The 21,635-nt window shown below is 38.2% G+C and overlaps 1 protein-coding gene across 1 annotated transcript in view; it reads left to right on the top strand.

Annotated features, from left to right (window-relative positions):
* The window catches only part of SEMA3E (semaphorin 3E), a 145,731-nt gene extending 124,531 nt beyond the window's left edge, over positions 1-21,200 (top strand). The window contains exons 11-17 of the mRNA XM_009645660.2: positions 3,289-3,511; positions 6,114-6,205; positions 7,398-7,439; positions 10,505-10,671; positions 16,491-16,558; positions 17,991-18,130; positions 20,748-21,200. Coding sequence (XP_009643955.1) covers positions 3,289-3,511; positions 6,114-6,205; positions 7,398-7,439; positions 10,505-10,671; positions 16,491-16,558; positions 17,991-18,130; positions 20,748-21,200 — 1,185 coding nt within the window. The remainder of the gene's footprint in view (positions 1-3,288; positions 3,512-6,113; positions 6,206-7,397; positions 7,440-10,504; positions 10,672-16,490; positions 16,559-17,990; positions 18,131-20,747) is intronic.
* The last annotated feature ends 435 nt before the right edge of the window (positions 21,201-21,635 follow it).

The following is a 21,635-nucleotide window of genomic DNA, read 5'->3' as shown; positions in this document are numbered from 1 at the left end:
AATGCCAGGCTAACCCAGAGAAGCATCACATCCAGGATTTCTTCTTTGCCCCATACCTTTTGCAAATACAGCTACTTACCCACCCATGGCTATTGTCATCTGGTGCAAAGCTGCTTTTGTTTACACTCATCAGCATTGTGCAGATTTTTGACTCTGTGAGATGCAAAGACATTTCTAATAGCTGTTTGGCTAACCCCCCCCCCAAGTTTTCACACTTCACCTCTTTATCTTCTTGCAGGCTAGAGGCTCACTCTCTTGAGCTTAACAGTTAATAAACAGTTGTTAAAGCATTACTTTCAGTGTTGTTTTTCCTTTGTTAACTGAATCAATATTCTCTTTAATACTAAAACCAATCATTTGCAGAAACAAACATTGCACACAATTTATTTATCACTGAATCACAGGAATGAGAGGTGAAAAGGCCTATTAGCTTATCTAGTCCATAACAGTACAGCTTTTCTCCCTGTAGTGTGATTTTGAATACATGTCCTCTCTTATTTTAAATGAATGTTTTCCTCTGCTTCTCTTGGGGTTAGAGACATCAGTCAAAATACAGAAGTGGATGCTCAGAAAAAGAGATTACCTAAGATTTAAACATTATGAATACAATTTGACCATCTTGGCCAATAAGCTACCACTGTAGCAGTGCTGACATCAATACCAAATTTTTGTTTGTTTGTTTGATGTAGATCAAAGTCAGTGGTATTGAGTCAGGATAGAAAATCAGATAAGTAAATTCTCACATTTTGAGTAAAATGGTTGAATTCAAAGGAATTGTTGGTTTCCTATTTGACATTTTATATAGCGAATTTACAGTTTTTGCAGTTTTACCAAATGATGAGACAGTACCAGCGGAATGGCTGTATATTTTACAAAGAAGGTATCATCCAAGTTCCTTAAGTGGTATTAATTTTTTTTCAAGGTAGTAGAACACCTCACATATATTATTTGGAGTAGCATTAAACACAGGAATGGATGCAGTATTAATGACTACACTCTTTATATTGATATCTCATAGAGCTGAAGATTAAATGGTGCTTTTTGGCAAGAAGGAGAGAACACTGAGCCAGCCCTTCAGCAAAGTTGACAATGATTTACAAAAAGGCTGCCCTAAGTTCCACTCACTTTCAATGCTTCTCTCCCTTGGCTCTGAATGGCCACATTTGGGTCAGACTGGATTGTAGCTTCCCCAACAGGCAAGGCGTAGGAGATGAAACAGATACAAAAGAAGAATACAAGTAATTTCCCCAATGTCATGGAACAAGTTAGTTGAGGAACCAGGTCTTCCTGGGTGTTAATCAATTTAATCACGTTTGTCTCTATATGTCACAGAGCACATCAAAGGCTGAAGTAGCTGGCTCTGCCACTGAAGAGAGGATTAATTGATTCTTTTTTGGCTGCTCATGTAGGGCACAGTTTAGAGGTCCTTTTAAATACTTTTCCAGTAGCATGAAGAGAAAGCATGTTTTAGGCTGTAGCCCGCAGTGTTAGGTTTTACACCCCAGAGGAAAGGTCAACATATTGATAAGCTGAATCCCATTACTTTTCCCATTACAGAAGTGACAGTGACAAGAGACCAAAAATAACTTACTATGAGGCATCTCTGAGAATCAGCACTCTTTGATCTTACCTAGTGAATGGGTAAAGATGGAGTCTATGAGCAATGAGAGCCGAGCTTAAAGCTAAATAAACAGAAAACTGCTGTTAAGAGTCACACAGGTTCTGGCAGGCTCTGCAATCCCCTGCTCTCTGAAGTTTGCTTGAAGCACTGCTGCTGCTATAATCTCTGCTCCTCTTTTGCTAATTCTCTTAGTGCATTTAAGACTGTGATGCCTCTAGGAATGACATCAGTTACCTCAAAAATGGGGTTGATAGACTTCAGAGATGGCTCCATCTACTGTTTCCTTTCTAGACTACTTGATTTTATTTAATTAAAAATGAAAAGCCTGTGAAGGATTATTTTTATTAAATCTCTCCAGGGCTAGAACTTTGCAAAGGGAACCTGGCAGTGCCTATTCACTTGATATGCTGTGCAGTGCATGGAAAGCAGAGGCTTAGCCTGTCTTCATGCTCCAGCTTTGTCTCTTTATTGCAAACAGCCAGTGAAATTCCATCACTAGGTTGATTAGACAATTACTTTAAAGTCAACACTGAACGAATACTTTCCTGTAGCTAAACCCAAAAAGTGGAAACAAACATTGCCCCATTTGACAAGTGCAGGAGTTTGTTATTGTCAATTACAGTTGACCACAAGTTTAAAATTACTGTTTCCAGTAAACATAAAGAGTATTTTATTTCATTTTATTGATTGAAAAATCCAATTTAAATAGGGGAAGGCTGCTACTGTGGCTTTGCTTGAAATGCTTCTTAAAACCACATTGTCTTATGACTATTTGGAGAAAGTGAATGGTTACTGAGATATTTCCAGCTTGATCATAAATGGTTTCAATTAGACATCATGAAGCAAATTGGAAATGTACAGTCTATGTTCAGTTAGGGAACACTATATCCTTCACAAAGCATCCTAAAATCAACTTCTCTGTTTAACGCATTAAATTATCCCTAATTGCACATTTGACCCAAGGAATAAGCCTTTTTTAATCTATCATTGACATGAATTATATTTGCTTTGCAAAACAGTAGATTGATCAATGCAAACGTTGGTATTTCAAGCTAAACTGTGATATATAATATTGTCATTCTGAGTTAGGAATTAGAATCAAATTCGGTACTGTTAAAATGTCTGAGATCAAGAATTACTGTTGCTGCTGGCATCATTTTTGAGTGTGCTTAGTTTCTTATGGTAGTACATTTTACAATCAAAAGTAATAACACTAGAGATTGATTTCATATATTAGTATTCTGCTGACTTCACATGACTGTGTCTCTACTGGGATAGGAAACCCTTTTCTCCTAACTCTGTCAGTGGCCACGTGGATTACATCTTCAATATGAATTTGGGGAAGACATAAGCACTATGTTTTTTGTCAAAATTTAAAACTGTCACTATTTATTCTGTTCTTAGTATGTCAGAGAGGAAGGACCTCCCTCTTTCTAAACATGACAGTGCCAAGGCTCTGTTCAGCATTCCCTTTCTTGGCTTCTCACGATTAATAATCCACACATGCATAAAGCATAGAGTTCACTGTCCCAGTTCCTCCTGTGGTCTTCTGTGCCTGTTTTTATGCCAGGTTTTCTGTAGACTTGTCATTACTCCTGAAAACAAGACATGTCTCTGACAATTTATTTAGCAAACCTTCAGGATAATCTGTTTCATGTTTTTTGCAGTGTGCGAGCAAGGTGAATGGCGGTCTGTACACTACCACTAAAGACTATCCTGATGAAGCTGTCCATTTTGCTAGGAGTCATCCACTGATGTATCAGCCCATCAAGCCTGTTCATAAGAGACCAATACTAGTTAAGACAGATGGGAAGTACAATCTTAAACAAATAGCAGTGGACAGAGTGGAAGCTGAAGATGGGCAATATGATGTCTTGTTCATTGGCACAGGTAAATTAAAGAAAGAAATTGATTTAACTGATTTAATAGGGTATTTTTTTTACCTCCAGGATGAACAAAATTAAGCTGTACATGGTCCAAAAATAAAAAAGCAGTTCAACATTCCTTTTTAGCAATCATTCTTTGAATGACTGTGCCAGTCTTCACCTTAGAGAGGAGGTTAGTCATTCCAGGCATGTGCTTCACTATGCTGATAACACTATATAGAAAAATAATGGTAGGGAAACATTTAAAGACTAGGAAGAGAAACTTAAGCATAGGATTCCATTTTGTTTTTTCTTTCCAAACAAGAACTTTAAATTAAATTCCTGAACTTCAGAACACAATCATATATCTGAGCATAGTTCTGAGCTGAGACCGAGAGATTTTTGAAAGTGTCAGTTCAAGTTACTGGCTTTATTCCACAGTTTATTTTCCCCAGTTCTGGAGACCACAAGTCTAGCTGATACCATTAAAAAGAAACTGCCAGCTTCCAGATTTGGGTAACAACACAGCTCAAGGAAGGAAGGAGGAAATACCCAAGTTTCTTAAAAAGAAACGGTTAGAAGTTTTCTGCCAAGTTTTCTTGTCTTTCTGTTGTGCCATTTTCATAAGATACAGAGAGCTTGTTTAAAGAGGATTTTTAGACATCTACCAAACAAATATGGTTAAGGTAAAATATATCATAGACCTGCTCTAACTCTAAGCAACCAGAGAAAAAAATACATTCTAATAGTATTTGAAAAATAAGAAAACTTAAGAAAATAAGAGGAAAGCCTGGAACTAGACAAGACTTCAGTCACATCTAATCTGTCTGGAAAAAATCCAAGGATTCATACATTCACATTTTATCAATTCAACAACAGGAGTGGTATCACAAATCACTTTGACCATTTTGTTTAGGAAAGCATTTAGAGTGAATTATTTTTTACTAATGAAATTCCTCTGATAAGCACATTTCAGTGTTGAGAACATTCAAAAGAAGCATGTTTGTCGAACAGCAAAAGTTTGTTTATATTAGTGATGTTTTCTAAGTTTTTAAACAGCCTCAGTATGTTCTCAGTATTGGACTTAGTGTGGTCTATAAAATATCATGCCAGGTGTCACTTATTTCTGTACAGTTGATTTTATAATGGTGTCTATTTTTTTTTCATATTTTCCACTTGAATTTGTGATTGAAATCAAATGCTCTTGTACACAACTCCTTTGTTCAGCAAAGTTGAATCCAAGGGGACTTAAGTGTGTGCTTTAGAGCTGCGCCCAGCAGCTGCTTAGTCTTCTCAAGATGTCTAATCTCAGGTGACAAGAAATTCCAGCATAGGAATTTCAGCTTTAGAAACTCTAAAATGAACCCTGCAATCTTTACTCTGGCAAAGCTCCCATCAAAAAACTCACTGCTTCTCTTGGCAATATAATGTTAGAAAGGGTTAATCTTTTTTCATCTGAGTCCAACACCTGCTGTGTAACATAAGTAAACAGGGTCTTACAGCAGAGAAGAAGTTTCCTTAGGGTAGCAGTGCGGGTTAGAAAGGTTCATTAAAGGCAAAGTCTGAATGTCAGCGCTGACTTTCACATATCTGTCAGCAGGATTCGAAGAGGGACTTATGAAAATCAGAGCTCAGAATGCAATTTCTTTTTACTGTTCCGTCACAAAATGGATGCCTTTGATTACATATTCTCTTTGAGAAGTGGTGTATGACCCCAGTTTAATGGTTCCTCTTTATGTTTGCCCCTTTGATCTTTTGCTGAACATTTTTCCCAGTGCTTGTCTGCTTAATATTTCCCCTGTAAATCAAAGGTGACTGAAAGAAACAGCAGAAAGGAAGTGATATTTGCCATTGTTGATGACAGATTTTCAGATTAAGGAAAGCAAGATTATTCTAATAACAGTCAGCAAGGCAAAGCTGAAGTGGTGGAAGACCAGATGCTATTTGTGTGTTTTAATTTCCTGCAAGAGTTGTGGTGACAGAGAGGCTGATGAATCTAAACTCCGAAGTGACTTAGTCTTTCTGAATGTGCAGCTTTTTTTTTGGTTCATCTTCCTTTGATTAACACCTTCATCCCATCAGCAGCTCAGTGTTTCCCTAGAGAAGGGTAAGAACTGCTGACAGTGAACCCCTGAAGGTTTTTGTATTTTTGCCTGGAGGAACGGAGCTGCTGCCAGCAATTAAGAATAGTTAGTAGTTTCCTAACTAGTGTAAACACTCAGGTCCTATAATTAAAGCTACTTTACACTCCCTTGCCTTGATAGACTCAGGTCCGGCCTACTCTCATTTCTTTTTATGAACTATGGTCACCCTCTTTGATCCTTTTGCAGATCACGAAGGGGTTATGGCCCATAGTTTGAGAAATACAAGTCAATTAATCATATACCTCAGGGATGTCTCAATTGACTCATATTTGCCCGGGACAAATTGCCATATGTGTTGATTTTCTCAGAGCAAGAATTGTCATCAATAGCAGCAATATGCAACCACCTGTACATATTTATAAATTTCTATCCATTATCAGTTTGAAGAAGTAATTTAATGTATTTGAAGGCCATATAAATGTTTCCACCAATTATAACCTTTAGGGTTTTTTTGGTTTTTTTCTTTTAAAAATTTTTTTCCAGATAATGGAATTGTGCTGAAAGTCATTACAATTTACAATCAAGAGACAGAATCAATGGAAGAAGTGATTCTCGAAGAGCTGCAAGTATTCAAGGTAAACTGTGCTGTATATGAAGCATATATACAAATACTGAATTTTCTGCAGAATTAAAATGCCTAAAAAATCTGAGGATAGTAAAATATATAATAGTTGCATGCAAGACATTTTCTAATGTTCTAGTTATTTTATGACAAAAAATCTTCATTTTCAACTGAGGTTTTTCTGAGGTGGAGTAATAGCCTAAGTACTGAGGCGTATTGCAGCAAACCAGGACTACAGTCTTTCTGTTTACATGCTTGGAGGTCATAGTGTGACTTTTAATTAGAAATTTATTGTATTTTATTTAATTTTCCCTCATATCCAGTTAAGTATGTAAAATAGTATAACTGTATGCACAAAAATGTACCTGTTAAAATCTTGGAAGCTTAAATGAGGTCCAGATAAAAAAAGCCCAATCCTCAGAAAGAGTGAATTGGTAAATCTGTCTTTACAGTAGGCAAACCTGAGTCTTACTGAGGCAAAACTCCATTCTGTTTAAGCATAACCCATGATTAAAACTCGAGATTTGGTATGTGACAAAGCTAATGTAATTAAATTGTCTTAGTGCATATTCATATCATGTCATGCTAGCCACATAAAAAGGGAGGCTAACCTGCTTGAAACCATATGGAAAATCTAACATCCAAACTTAGATATTTATATCTGCACCTGCATTTAGGAAGTGTAACTATTGACTTGTTGCCTGCAGGGGTAGAGGGGGATCACAGAAATTGCCTCTGTTAATAAAGCTGGTTTTCAATAGACCTATTAGGGGCTACACTTGCCTGAAGTCTGAGCAGACAGCAGAGAGGACAATGGTAAAAGAAGGAATTCCTGCTATTTTTATCTTATCTTCAATGAATGTTTTGTTATAAAGAACACTCCACTTATCACTCTCAAGTAGGACAAAAGAGATTCAGTGGTGGCAAGAGCTAATGTTATGTTTGACAGGGAAATTGTAGTGTTCCTGTGACTCTGATAATCCTGAATTAAGTGTTGGCTGGTTGTTTTTAAATAAACTCTTTTAAAGCAATACTTCTGAAAGTCACAATTTCCTCACATCTTTCTGTAGCATCAGAACTTAAAGAAAGTCAGAGTATCAAGCAAAGTGGAACATAAGTAAACACCAACACTGATTTACCTAATTTATTGTCATTGCAAAAAGTTACTCTTTTTTCTAAGCAAGGAAATATTTCCTATTTTCTAGGTGCCAGTTCCTATTATTTCTATGGAAATCTCTTCAAAAAGGGTAAGTATTTGACAAGTTTGAAATGTGAAGATTGTGACTCAATTGTAACAAAGATACAAATTGTATAGAGATAGATAAATATATAGATAGGCAGATGGATGTACATCATCTATAATGAGATCTGATCTGATACTTGTAATCCTTTTGTAATATAAACTTATGCTTATATGCTCTGTTCCTTTATGAAGCATTCATGTTTTTCAGTTCTAATGTTAAATCTCCTTAGTTCACACTATCGTTCATATCAAAGCAAGTAAAACCCAATCTGTTTCTTGAGTTACTGGCATAGTAATCGCAGTAGGGATTAACTTGGTAGATATGGCAACTCCAAGAAAAGTTCCTCGCTGATAAATGCAGACTTCAGCCCCATGGGGATATCAGTGCAAAAAGAGCCTTGCTGGCTCTCCCACATATTCTGTTGCCCATGAAAGGCAGGTCTGTTTGGATATGACTCCCTTTTGAGTTTCTGCTAGTTTCTGCTTAGATAAACACCCAATTTATTATTCTTGTAGGTAGATTCTCATCCGTACCATACCATCGTGTCGTCTCAGGATGGAGCCATTATAAACATCCCAGGATAGTAATATCTTAATAGATCTTAGACAACTGATGCAATGTACCTGCACATAAATGTAGTTAAACACAAGTAACAAAGAATTAAACTGCATTACTAGGAGGTGTGAGTGTGCCCCAAAAGATCATTTTAGTCTTTGTGTCCAGTCAATTTGCATTCTTCCTGTAGGTAATGTAGAAAGACAAATTCCTCTGTTGGTTATTCAGAGGAAGATCTTAGGTGTAAGTATTCTGAATTATTTCCTGGATCAATCTAATTTTTTTTTTTTTTTTTCTGTGTGATAAGCAGCTCTGGATTGTCTAACTCTGCACCTAAGTGATTATTTGGTGAAAGACTTTGGTGTCATTTCAGATATTTGCCTTACCTTTAGCTCTTAGTGGAATGTCGTGGTAAAAGGGTTGTGTTGGAAGACTAAAAAGGAGATACTGTATACAAGTGAAGTAGTCTTCCTGCATTGCACCCACTCTCAAGAGGGCTGTGAACTCTACTAATTCAAGAAGTATCTGAAAAATCTGGGTTGAATTGTAAAAAAAGCTGCCAAAGCAATCTAGTGGTTGAGGAATAAACTTTCTTGTGAGAAATAAAAGTAGCTTAACTTTTTCAAGATATCAGAGAAAAGACTGAGAGAGAACAGGATAGACAGATATAAAATTTTATCCAATGAAATTACTTTCTAGTGTATGTTTATAGGGATTCTTGAACGTTGATGGCGAAGCAGTATCAAGATTAAATAACCAAGATCAGCCTGTTGAATGTAGAGAAATTTAATCTTGAAATAAGATGCAGTTTTCTGGTACTGAGGACAATTAAGTGTTGCAATACATGTTAGGACAGGGTTGGCACCAAGCAATTTTGTCTTTAAAATTAGATCTGTAAGCAGAAGTATAACTTAGTTGAGTTTATGTGAAAAAAGTTATGTATCTTCTCTGCTCAAGCATTTTGTCTGGTTTCTTTTGACCTTGGAGTTTGTGAGCCCATAGAGACCTCCCTGCTAGCTTTTTGTAAATATTCTTATAACACTAACCAGTATTCTCTAGGTCAGTGGTACAATAAAATACCATGTTTTGGGGCTGAGCTAGTTATCGGCAAAAGCTGGGAAGGAATGTTCTTTGATGTTCAGTTGGCTAGGCATTGGATGCTTTTTGCCCTCCTCTGATGAACCAAGACTTAGAGTAGTCTTTACCCTTGCTAAAAGATGAAAGAAAAAATCCCACCTCGTATGTCTCACTGAGCGTTGTTCATGTCTTCTGGGGCAATCACACTGCAGTCTTTTCAGACAAGACAGAATTCCCCTCAAACAAGGAACCTAGGTTTCTTCTTAATTTCTTCTTCTGCTACCATCATCTGGTTTATCTCAGCTGAAAAAGTCTGCAGGCATTACTGTTGCCAGCCTCTCCTAGATTTAAATCTCATGTTTTGTGATAGACAAGCCAGATCAAATGAGCTGCCTGTATTTTCCAGCTTTAAGAATTTTAAAATATCAGATTTTGAAAGCTTTGTCTAAGAGTTAGAATTATGGACTAAGTTTGGCTATTAGGATAAGCACAGCTTAAGTATTCATTTAGGAATTCTTCTTCTGACTGGTGAAACCATGGAAGTGAGCCATGCATAAATAGTTCCTCTTGCAGTTGCACACTGCATATTTCTTTGTTCACTCCATATACATTCACCAGCAACAAGATTTTTTCTCAAATCCCCGTAAATTCAATCTATTCTCTTCTGAATTTATTATGCCAGTAATTCATGAATCAGACCGATCATCTTTCACTTGATTTGAAAAGGACATTTTTGTGAACTCAGAAGTTTCAAACAGTCTTAGCACTAATGCTGAAAAAAACCCCACACCCAAACCCCTACAAACAAATATTAAAGAAGTAGATTGTGACCAGTTAATTTGTAAGGAAAGACTGCACAGTACCAGGGAAAAAAAAAATCTATCTCCTGTGCACCGGGGCATAAAACAAATCATAGTACTACTGTGAATGTGTATATGTGACCATATTGTAAGTAGCCACATCAAGGGTTAAATTTACTTGATAACTCTCATTTTAAGTTTGAGGTTGCTTATAACTTGTGTAGATTTGAACTTCTTTGTTTAAGGTCTTTCATGGCGAGGTGTTTTTTTGCAGATCAGTTAGATGTCAGAGAATTGCAAAGAGGGAGGCGTTGGAAACTATCTTGAGGAAGAAAAAGAAACCTGAAACCCTGCCTATTCAAACACAAAGCTTACAAAGCTGAAACTTCAGAAGCGAGGAAATGCCAAAATAAACGTGTTCATTATCGTTTTTTTTCTCTCCTCTGTTCTCATGCAGGAGAGTTTAGTCTGTAACCAGATATTTTCCTGCAGAGTAACTCTGCCTCCCTCAGGGCACAGGCTGGATGTACAACTGGCAAGCAACGCTAAAGCTAACATTTTCTCGTAACTCCATTGGTAACATAAGTTTTAGTGGAAGTTCTAGGAATTTAATGGTAGGTGGTGTATTTTTTCCAGCAACAGCTCTACATTGGATCAGAGTCGGTCATAGCGCAAGTGAAGTTCCACCAGTGTGACATGTACGGCACTGCCTGTGCAGACTGCTGCCTCGCTCGAGATCCGTACTGCGCTTGGGATGGGATCTCTTGCTCCCGATACTATCCCACAGGAATGCAGGCAAAGAGGTGAGAAATGTTGCTTCCTGTGATGTCCTTTTTGCAAAATAGCTACTAGTACAGAGCTCCTACTGCAACACAAAGTATCTCCCCTTCATAAAAATAACTGAGCAGTAAGAAGATGTATTAGCTGCTAGCTTATTAGGGCAACCTTAGGGGATTGCAAAGGACTTGTTATATTAACAGGATGGCATAAACTGCAGTACCAGGAATATTTTTAAGAATGAAGCAGCGTCACTTAGTAATTATTTACAGTAAGTTTTAAACAAACCTCAGTTTGCTTATGCATCTTTTGGTGTGAAGAGGTAAGATTCTTTTGACAGTATTATACAGCAAATATATCACACTGCAATGACGTATACAACAGAATTGCCAAAAAAAGCAAAGAAGAATCTGTGTTAATAGCCAAATACCTTCACTGGTCCAAATTAAACCAGAGTATCTGCAGAAGCTAAGGTTAGGTTTAGGCTTTCTCCAGCGAATTTATAAAGACAAGATACTCTAGAGGCCAGTTCAAAGCACGAGCCTAATTTGGGTGCTTTAATTATTCCCTCCAGGAGACTTCTCCTCTCTATCACCATTCACTTATTCATGGCTCTTGGCTTTCACTCTTTGGTGCAGCAATTTCCCATATACTTGTCTCCTTCCCTTCCTTCTCAAACCCAGGTTCTCCAATTCAGCTACACAGATACTTGATCAGGCATCTAGAACACACATATTTTAATCCAGACCTTTTCACAAGACTTTGAGTCAGCTTTGCCATTAGAGGGAGCATTTTCTAGCCTTAGTCAGCAAAATGTTGGTAATGTATAATTCAAATCCTTTCTGTGGCTTTTTTACGATTACTTTTTCTGTAAATATATGTTTATATATATTAGGCCTACACAGACTGCAAGGATTAGAATACATTGAGTAACTTCTGGAGACAGTTTTGAAAACAGTGGAGGTGGCTCAGCCAAAACCAAGTGATAGTATCCCAAATTGGCTGTTGTTTCTTAAGGAAAAAATGAAGGTGTTTTGTTTTGTTTTGTTTTCTTGTCCTGCACACCTTATCTTTCCATGAACCTGGATGCATCCAAACAAATGCACTGTTGACTACAGTCAGGCACAGCAGACATCTCTCTGGATTTTTCTAAAAGATAATGAAGTATTGAGTAACCCATCTTTTTGGGTAGGGCACATTAAAATGTAAAAATGAGAGATACAGCTAATAACTTAGCATAACTAAGAAACTTTTGGACTTATGACACTTAAGGTTAAACCACAAAGGAAATCTACAGCACTTTTATAAATAGGATTGCATGGTCTTCTCATGCCTCTTGAAAGCATACTTAAGGGAGGAAGTAGGTTCTGTCTGTCTGCTCAGTGTGAGGAGGGTCTGGCTAAAACTTTCAGGCCCCAGATTAAGAAAGGTGAGCAGCTATATAGTGGCCCAGGGAGATTAATTTCCTACAGAATAAGTAGAAATTGGATTACCGTAATTATAAAACATACGGGTTACTCATCTAGTGATGTAAAAGTCATTCGGGGAGAAGCAGGGCAGGGGGTTAAAAAATTTCCCAGCCGCCTGCTAGGACTGTACCAGCATTTATGTTGTTCTGCAGGCTACTTATTGTCTAAGAAAAGATAAGAGAAACTCACTCGGTCCTGAACTCTGGTGTACATTTTTAGCATATTTCTCACCTAAGACAATTTCCAGATTAGCAGACCTTAAGTCCCCTGACACACACATTTATCCAGGGTTGAGTGATATGGGCAGCACCCCAGGCACCTTCCTGTGCCTTATATCCCCAACATTCAGCAGGTCAGTCTCTAAAAGAAGAAAATACTGCTGTTATCACCCTCCTCTTCTTAAGATAAACACTGCAGCAGTAGAGGAGGGATTTGCACTCAATTGAATGTTCTTGAAGTCTGCAAAACTTGTTTTACATATAAGAGTTTGGGGGAAAAACAGCAAGAACTAGTAATGTTGAGAGGGATGGATGACATTTGCCTTGTTCACTTTAGCTCATAGATGAAGCTCAGAGCATCTTAAACTTATGGGCTTACACTGTGTGGTACATGGAGAGGCAGGGAGATCTACTCAGGACATGTGTATGGAAGTTGTTTTAAGTTGCCTCCTAATGAGTACCGGGTAGAGAGCACTGCTGGAAAATCATAGAATCGTAGAATGTTTTGGGTTGGAAGGGACCCCTAGAGGTCATCTAGTCCAACAGCAGTGAGTATCAGTAGACAACATGGAGTTTTCTGACACCAAGTGACCCTGAGCAGGCAATAACCCTGCCATGGCTGCCCTGGGCTCCAGTTATCATTAATGTGACATCCCAGAGCACACACGTCTTGATTTGGCTCCAGATTTCTGCTCAGGCTGTACAAGATAGTACAAGTACTGTGGGCACAAGGAGCATTGGAGAGCACTTGTTCCCCCTGTTCCTGGCAGCCCTCATTTCATCAGGACTTATGGACCTGTGCCTTATATTACAGCACACTTGATCTGGCTTTAATACCACCACTGTCTGCTCAAATGTGGCCCTCATACAGTACATTTAGGTGGGCTTTTGACTTGCAAAAGCAGCCCTGCTAGTGTAATAAGAGCGCTGCTAAGAGCTCTCTCTAATTCCAGTCCTACTGGTGAAGTGTTGAACCAAAGCAGCAATGTAAAGTGTGTCCTCCCCACTTTGATTCAAATGCTCTCTGCTTTAGATCCTAATGCCTCCAAGGTATAACAAGTGTTTAGAGAAACATGAAATAGAAAAACTTTAAACTAATGCATGTACAGGATATAAAGAGAACTGCAGCACAAATACAAAACCCCCTGTGCCTGACAGCTGATACTAATTTGTTGAATTGTGAAAACCTATATTATAATATTGTAAATGCATAGCCTGGATGAATTAGATATAGGATTTAATTAAGAATAAATAAAACCTGAGCTCCAAATTTAATATCTTGATTCTGGCAGTGTAACGCTCTACAATATCATGGTAGTTACAGGTGTACAGCTCCTGCATACTGCAAATACTTAAGATGTCAGAAGGAAATTATATTGCATTCGACTTCCATGAAGTGCACTTGGAAAAGCAGAGAGGTCCAGGAATTAAAGAAATGCTTTAGTTCACTATACCTCTGCAATCTGATTTAGGCAGGTTCAAGTTTTATCTAAATAAGCATTAAATTCTACAAATGAGATTCTTTGCTGTGCCAGCTCCCCATCCAGGCTGAAAAACAACTGAAGTAATTTTAAAATGTCTTTCAGCTTGGTTAGGTCTGGTAATCTGTGATTCTTTAGCTAATTTTAAGAAGCTGGCAGTCACCCTCCTGCTTCCTCTCCCTTTCTGGTCTCTTTCTCCACCACCCACTCCACCAGCAAACACACAAACTCATGCTTCATCTCTTATGGTGAGCCAGAGAGCTCAAATCAGAAGGGGTTTTCCCCCAAAATCTATGTTTCCCCCCAAAGCTCCTGGCCCTCCTCATTGCCTGCCCCCAGCCAGTGGGGTTAAGAGGTTAAGGGGCAGCCTTCACCTTGCAGCTAAATCCCAGTGCCAACCTAAATGTCACTCTGTTGTAACATTTGGTTCAGCAAACCCAAACTCAGCCTACTGATTTACTTATGCAAACTGCAGTGATGCCTGAGACTTTTCGACTTTGCCTCATCTATCCCTGGGAAATAATAAAGAAACATGAGGATGATGGTGATGATGATGATGACAACTGTATTGTTTTCTTGCAGACCATTTTTACTAAGTTCCTGAAAGCACAGAGTTACAGACTGAAATCTAAATTCATGAAATTACAGATTGCAAAAGACACTTCCATATATTCAGTACGCTTGCAAGTCACTGAAAATTGTTCCTTATAGTAGTTTATCTTAGGAATTGTCTGGTGCTCTATTATTCATGGAATACTGAATGAAATGATTACTAAGAAAAAATAACAAATACCAGGCTTATGTCAGTATTTGTGGAATAAGTTTATCTCCCAGCACCACCCTCTCTTTCAGCACCTCTACGCATTTTTTACTTCTCTTCAAAAACGTGGCAAGTGAAGACACTGCTACATGTATCTTCCCCAGTCTTCACCCTCATAACATTAAATTCCATCAAACAAACGCTTCTTTTTCTTGAATGGTTCTAACAACTGTTGAAATATCCTATCCTAGAGGACTAGGATTTTTTAGCTCTACAGTGATCTTCAGGAACTGAAGAGTAAATAGTACATGCCTGCTAACTGTCCTGTTCCTGCTAGATAGGGCTGCTGGGCCTGACAGCAGCAGGGTTTTCTTGGTTTGTTTTTGGCTTTTTTTTTTTTTCAAGGCTAATCTATAGTATTTATGTACAAGAGCATTTGTTGCAAGTATTTTGTGCAAGAGAATGTTTCTTCTGAATAATCTGTATACGCAGTTTTTGTTTAATAATATGCATGTGTTTTTAGCACTTCTGCCTAAAAGACCCAACACAGTCCCCACTGAATTTGCAGATTCCCCTGAAAAAACAATAGCAAAGTATAGCTTCTGTGCTAAATATCAGTGAAAATTAAAGCTGTCCTCTTGGTCCACCAGCACCACTGGATCAGAAATCCATACGGGTGACAACTCAGAAAACAATCACTGTCTACTGCCCGTTTAGATATATGAGTAACATCCACAGGCAAGATCTTTAAATAGTGTAAATCTACATAGTTTCAGTAAATTCAATTTGTGCCAAACAAAAATTCTGAATTTTGTGTTCACATAGCACTGGAGAAAAACATTATTTAAGTAGTAAATGCAAAGAATAACAAAACTGCTTAGCTTTGCTTGTTTCTATCATATATGTTATATACTGTACGTGTAACTGCTGTGTAGGATTTGTTCTATTGTATATTTTTGTTAATCTGTTATGCATGGCATTTGTAATGTAAAATTACTCTTCATACAAATATAGGAAAGGTATCCTTAGTGTAACTAAATTTCAGGTTGTTGAAACTACTACATCTGGCAAGATATGACATTCCAATAGGGTCTTTTGTTTCCCTAGTAAGCAATCTTAATTTTATTTATCATGACACTCAGAGGAAAGAATTGCTATATAAAAGCACAATTCTTCTGGGAATGCACCGTAAAATTATAGTTTTCATTATTTTTCTGTAAATGTGTATAAAAACCTCGAAGCCCAAAACTCATAATAATTTTTTGCTCAAAAACAATTACATTATTTCCAGGTCTCAGCTAGGGCTCCCAGGTTCTGACCACAGCTCTGTCACTAGCTCACTTTCTAGACATGGGCAAGTCATGAACGTGTCTGTTTCCCTATTGAGAAAAATGAGCTTAACGACTGTCTGCTACACAGATGTAACAAAATAAAGTATTTGCTCTGTGCTTTGAGATTCCCAAGTGAAAAAAATAACATGAGAGTGAAGGATAAAAGAGCAACCATTCACATATGTGGTAAACTGTTCTAAACTAAAAAAGGAAAATTCCTTGTCTTCCAGAGAGAGAAAACCTAAAGAGAGGCTAAAGGTCCCTTTGAGTTTTCCTAGCACTGAATGTTGACCAGTTGGTTCAGAGGTTGTTGCTTTAGTATTTATAACGTCAGTGTACTTATGTATAAACTGGACACGTGCCTCTTCCCCAGACAAGCGTGTTTCTTTTTTTCAGACATGTGATTCCCAATAGGTTGAGTAGAGAGAAAATACCAATGCATAAATGAGTACTCCTTACAATAATGTTAAATTTTAGGAATCAAGATTTAGCTCTTTATGTTTTTAATGAATGCCACTTTAGCATAAATCCAAAAATCTGTAAGCTAAACATGTTATCTCAAACAATTCCATTTTTCCCCCTGCAGACGTTTTCGCAGACAAGATGTTCGACACGGAAATGCAGCGCAGCAGTGCTTTGGCCAGCAGTTCATTGGTAATCTGCTTGCACATTTACAGATTGCTAGCAAATGCCTGGAGCAGAGAGCACAGACTTTGCCAAGAGTATGAGCCAGACCGTGATCTCACCTGAATTTTTTTACTGGCATATTCCTGTAATAAGTTACAAGAGTAATGGGATGAGCCCATGTCATCCAGGTCTAAGAATGACTTTGTTTTGATGGCCAGTCAGGTGCGTCCCGTAGCGTTCATGTAGTCCTGCAGCCCTGTCATTCAGACTGGCTCCCTAGCACAGGCATAGGCAATGACATCAGAACGCTTATGATCATTATCAAGATTAGTCCTAAAAAAAAAAAGATAGACTACTCTGTCTAGTACTGTTGTCCAAACCTTGGAAAGTGATGATTTCAAACATTGGTATTGGGAATGGCAAACCGGACAGAAAACAGTTGCCTGGACAGCCTTAATATTTTGCAGGATAACACCCAGTACATTTATAGAAGAAAAAAAAAATATAAAAGGTTCTTTTAGCTAGATAGTCAAAGGAAAGATATTTTAGATATTAAATATTAGATAGCTACCTTACCAGAGAAAGCTTCATTGCGTTGGAGGATATAGTAGATTTTAGAAAAGTATATTCCAATATGGAATGATAATTACATAGTAAGTTTGAAATACAACAGAGAAATCACAATGATATCAAACTCTGCATTTTTTAGGGTACAAAACTGATTGGTCTCATGACATTTCTTACTACTGTGGAATAAGATGATTTCCTTAATAAGGCAATTGCTCTCCTCCACTGTAATAACTAGCTTATCTTCCTCCAGATGTTTTGTTGGATGGAAAAGCAGAATTGAGGTTTGATTATGTCATGATTTAGCCCTAGTCAGCAGCTAAGCACCACACAGCCGCTCGCTCACTCCCCCACCGGCAGGATGGGGAAGAGAATTGGTTAGCACACTTGGGCCAAAACTATACATCATTTTACATGTTTATAACATGGATATATAAAATATTGGGTAGGGTATTTATAGTTTTTAAGAGTTTCATCTGCAAAAGGCTATGTGCTCTCATTTTTATCCCTAAAATATTTAATTATTTATTATATTTAAACATGTATTGAATCTTCCTGTTTCACTGAGCGAAAATTAAATAGAGGAACTATTCATAAGAACCAGACACAAGCAATTAACAGTGTGAAAGGCTGAGATCTGTTTCTCTGTGTACAATCTTAGCTGAATCATGGCACAATTTTGTCCATTTATCTTATGGCCAGATACTGTGAGAGTCTGAGATGACGGACAAATTCACTTAGCAAGTCAGACCTTTACCAGACACTACTTTTCAGTCGTTATCTAGTTGGATCAGAATTAAACTTCACTCCTAAAAATAAATATACCCTGAATATGGAGTGTATCAAGTATTGGCAGTAATACATATTTTTGAAACATTTATTTTCTTTCTAGGTGAAGTCCTGGAGAAAACTGAGGAGCGACTTGTTTATGGAATAGAGTACAACAGCACCCTTCTGGAGTGCACCCCTCGGACCTTACAAGCAAAAGTGATCTGGTTTCTCCAGCGAGCGCATGAAGCTAAGAAGGAAGAGGTAAATATTCTTATAGCCTAACCTTTTAACTAAAAGAGCTTGTGCTTAGGAGTATTACATCTTCATTGAAAGGCCTGTCATCAGTTGCTGAAATGTACATGGGTGTAAGGGAAGATCGTAATGTTCATCTGCTCTTTTGAATTAATAGACCTGAGAATTTCATCTGATGTTTGCATTCAGCATCTTGAACGCAGATGCTAGAAATGTAGCAAAACTTGATTTAAGATCTCAAAACAAGAGAATCCAGCACTTGTCTTGGTATGTTATTGCAGAGGTGAAATATGTATATATTACTGCTAATGTTAGTCTAGTTTAACATCTATTCATTCTTGCTGCCTCACCCATTATATTACAGAAGCTTCAGAAAATGGGTGTTGGTGGATCCTCTGCCTCTTTTGCATACATCTCCCTATCATGAATGTGCTTCATAAGTGTTACTATATTTAATTCTCAACACTCTTCTCATACACATCAGTGTATCTATCCCCACTTAGTATGTGGAAGGATATAGGGAGGAAAGCCTCAGACCACCAAAAGAGAAGGATGGTCCGCTTACTGCCTAGCAGGTAGGCTCTACTGCGAGCATGAGACCCCAGCTTAGCCATAGACATCTGCATATCTCTGGAGTGGAACTCATCTGATAGTAAATGTGGACATTTATAGTAAAGATGTCTACCCAGGAGCTAGTTGATGTAGGCTGCCTTTGAAGTCAGACTAGATGATGTTGCAGTTATAGCCAGTGGCATCACCTCATGCTTAACTAGACAGCTTCATTTGGTCAGGTAAAAAATAACTAGTAAATCACAGAATACAAAAATAGCCAAGGATGCCACACTCTTCTTTAAATATCTAAAATTAAGCAAGATGAATGCTATCCCCACTTCAGGCATATTTTTTCCTGAAGTTTTGTCCAAGTCCCAAATCTCTGCGTGGATTTTTCACACTTGGTATTTATTCATGTATTTAGCTGGAAGATCCCTATCTATGCTTAATGATTCTTACAATAGAACTAGTAATCAGGTGTTTCACAAAAGGTAGTGAACGATGAGTGGGAGGATGTCCTATTATGTGCACATCCCATTAGACCCAGTAGCTCAGATACTGGACACCAGGAGTGTAATTTTGAACAGACTCTAACCTTCCAGTATGTCTTTATAGTACTAGGATAAATTTGTTTTAATGTATCCCCTGCAAGTTATTCTATGTTTCATGAATAATAATATAGTCATTAGAAAAAGACAATTACAAGCAGAGAGAAGTAGAATAAGGTAGTCACAGAATCTCAGAATAGTTTGGGTGGGAAGGGACATTCAAAGGTCTGCCACAGGCAGGGACATCTTTCACTAGATCAGGTTGCTCAAAGCCCCGTCCAACCTGGCCTTGAGCACTTCCAATGATGGGACAGCCACAACTTCTCTGGGCAACCTGTGCCAGTGTCTTACTGCCCTCATCTTCACTATGTCCAGTCTAAATCTACCCTCTTTCAGTTAATAACCATTCCCCTTGTCTTATCACTACAGGCCTGGGTAAAAAGTCTCTTCGTCTCTCTTATAGAACCCCTTTATATATTAATAGGCTGCAGTAAGTACTCCCCAGAGCCTTCTCTTCTCCAGGCTGAACATCCACAACTCTCTCAGCCATTCTTCATCAGAGAGGTTTTCCATCCTGCTGATCATTTTTGTGGCCATCCCCTGGACCCACTCCAACAGGTCCATGTCTTTCCTGTGCTGGAGACTCCAGAGCTGGACGCAGCACTCCAGGTGTCGCCTCATGAGAGTGGGGTACCTCTACCCCCCTCCCCCTCAACCCACTGGCCATGCTTCTTTTTATGCAACCCAACATACAGTTGGCTTTCTGGGCTGAAAGTGGACATTGCCAGCTCATGTCCAATTTCCCATCCGCTAATATCCCCAGGTCCTCCTCTGAAAGGCTGCTTTTAGTCCGTTCATCACCCAGTACTTCTCTTCTGCTTTATATTCACCATCTTATTGTTAAATAGAAAGATGGAGATTCCATTCTCCTGGGCACTTCTGCCGGCTGGATTAGCCAGCTCAGTACTCCCTGCTGCTAACATCTGTGAATGCATTGTAGTTAATAATCTAGCTCTCAGGAGCTGTAGGGACAACTCAAACACTAAACTCAGAACTGAGATTTTAAGATCTCAATGGTCCTGCAGTTAGATATGAAAATATCTATGAGTGTTGCCTCAAAAACAGTTGTCAATATATAAGAGCATTCACAGTTATTGCAGGTCACCTGGCAAATGCCAATTTGTTTTTCATCCAGTAGCTTATTTGCATGTTTCAACCTTATTTCCCTCTGTGATTTAGCCACAAGTGACTAACCCATGCTGGGAAAACAGGAAACTCTCTGCTCCACTATCTGTTCTACCATGCTTGCCAGATTCTCTAGATTGCTTTCCTTTCACAGTTCAACTTCTCTACTTCAAGTAAATGTTTTCATTACTTAAAAACTGTGAAATAAAGGATCACGGATCCCTAATCTTCCTCTTGAAATGTAATATTATATTGATGAAAGTACATTTCAGAAGTTATTGCACTGATTTAATGTAATAGTAAAGGTCTATGCTCTTTAACTGCACCAATTTGTTTTTTAGGTGAAGACAGATGATAGAATAATCAAAATGGACCTCGGCCTCTTATTCTTGAAGCTGCATCGTCTGGATGCAGGGACCTATTTTTGTCAGACAGTAGAACACAGCATTGTTCACACTGTCAGGAAAATCACCCTGGAAATAGTTGAGGAAGAACGTGTAGATGAAATGTTCAACAAAGACTATGAGGAGGAGATACCTCACAAAATGCCATGCCCAATGCAGAGCAGTATACCTCAGGCATCAAAGCCATGGTACAAGGAGTTTCTCCAGCTAATAGGTTACAGCAACTTCCAGAGGGTGGAGGAATACTGTGAAAAAGTGTGGTGTACAGATAAGAAGAGAAAAAAGCTGAAAATGTCTCCATCCAAGTGGAAATATGCTAACCCTCAGGAGAAGAAGGCAAGGATCAGGCCAGAGCATTACCGGTTGCCCAGGAACATAGCTGACTCTTGATGGACAAAAATCCATCTGCCGCTTCTGGGTGAAATTTTATTGAGACTTAAGTAAGAGGGAGAAATCAGTCTTGGTTTTGGTAAATGACACAGGTTTATATATGTAAAATATGGGACTGAAAACAAAAATGCTACGGTAAGTTATACTGTACACTTATGATGACTGTTTAGAAGCATTTTAAACAAAATCTTCTTAACTCTCTGATTCTAAGTAGCTCAATGCAATCAGAGTTTTGCATTAGGGAGGACGTGACAATCTTCAGACTTTGAGTGCTTGAATGAGTTTCCTGTGTGGACCATGCTTGCGCTGTATATTGTTGCATATGATGGCATATTTAAGCAAATTCCAATAGCTAAGCATTCACAAACAGATGAAAAATACAACACATATCTTTTCTTCATTTCACAAATTCCTCATGCTTCTGACAGCAGCAAG

This window comes from Egretta garzetta, unplaced genomic scaffold (assembly GCF_000687185.1).
Source record: "Egretta garzetta isolate BGI_Z169 unplaced genomic scaffold, ASM68718v1 scaffold148, whole genome shotgun sequence".
In the NCBI taxonomy this organism is placed as follows: domain Eukaryota; kingdom Metazoa; phylum Chordata; class Aves; order Pelecaniformes; family Ardeidae; genus Egretta; species Egretta garzetta.
Note: the sequence above shows the minus strand (reverse complement) of the source record. Positions and strands in the feature narration are given on the sequence as shown.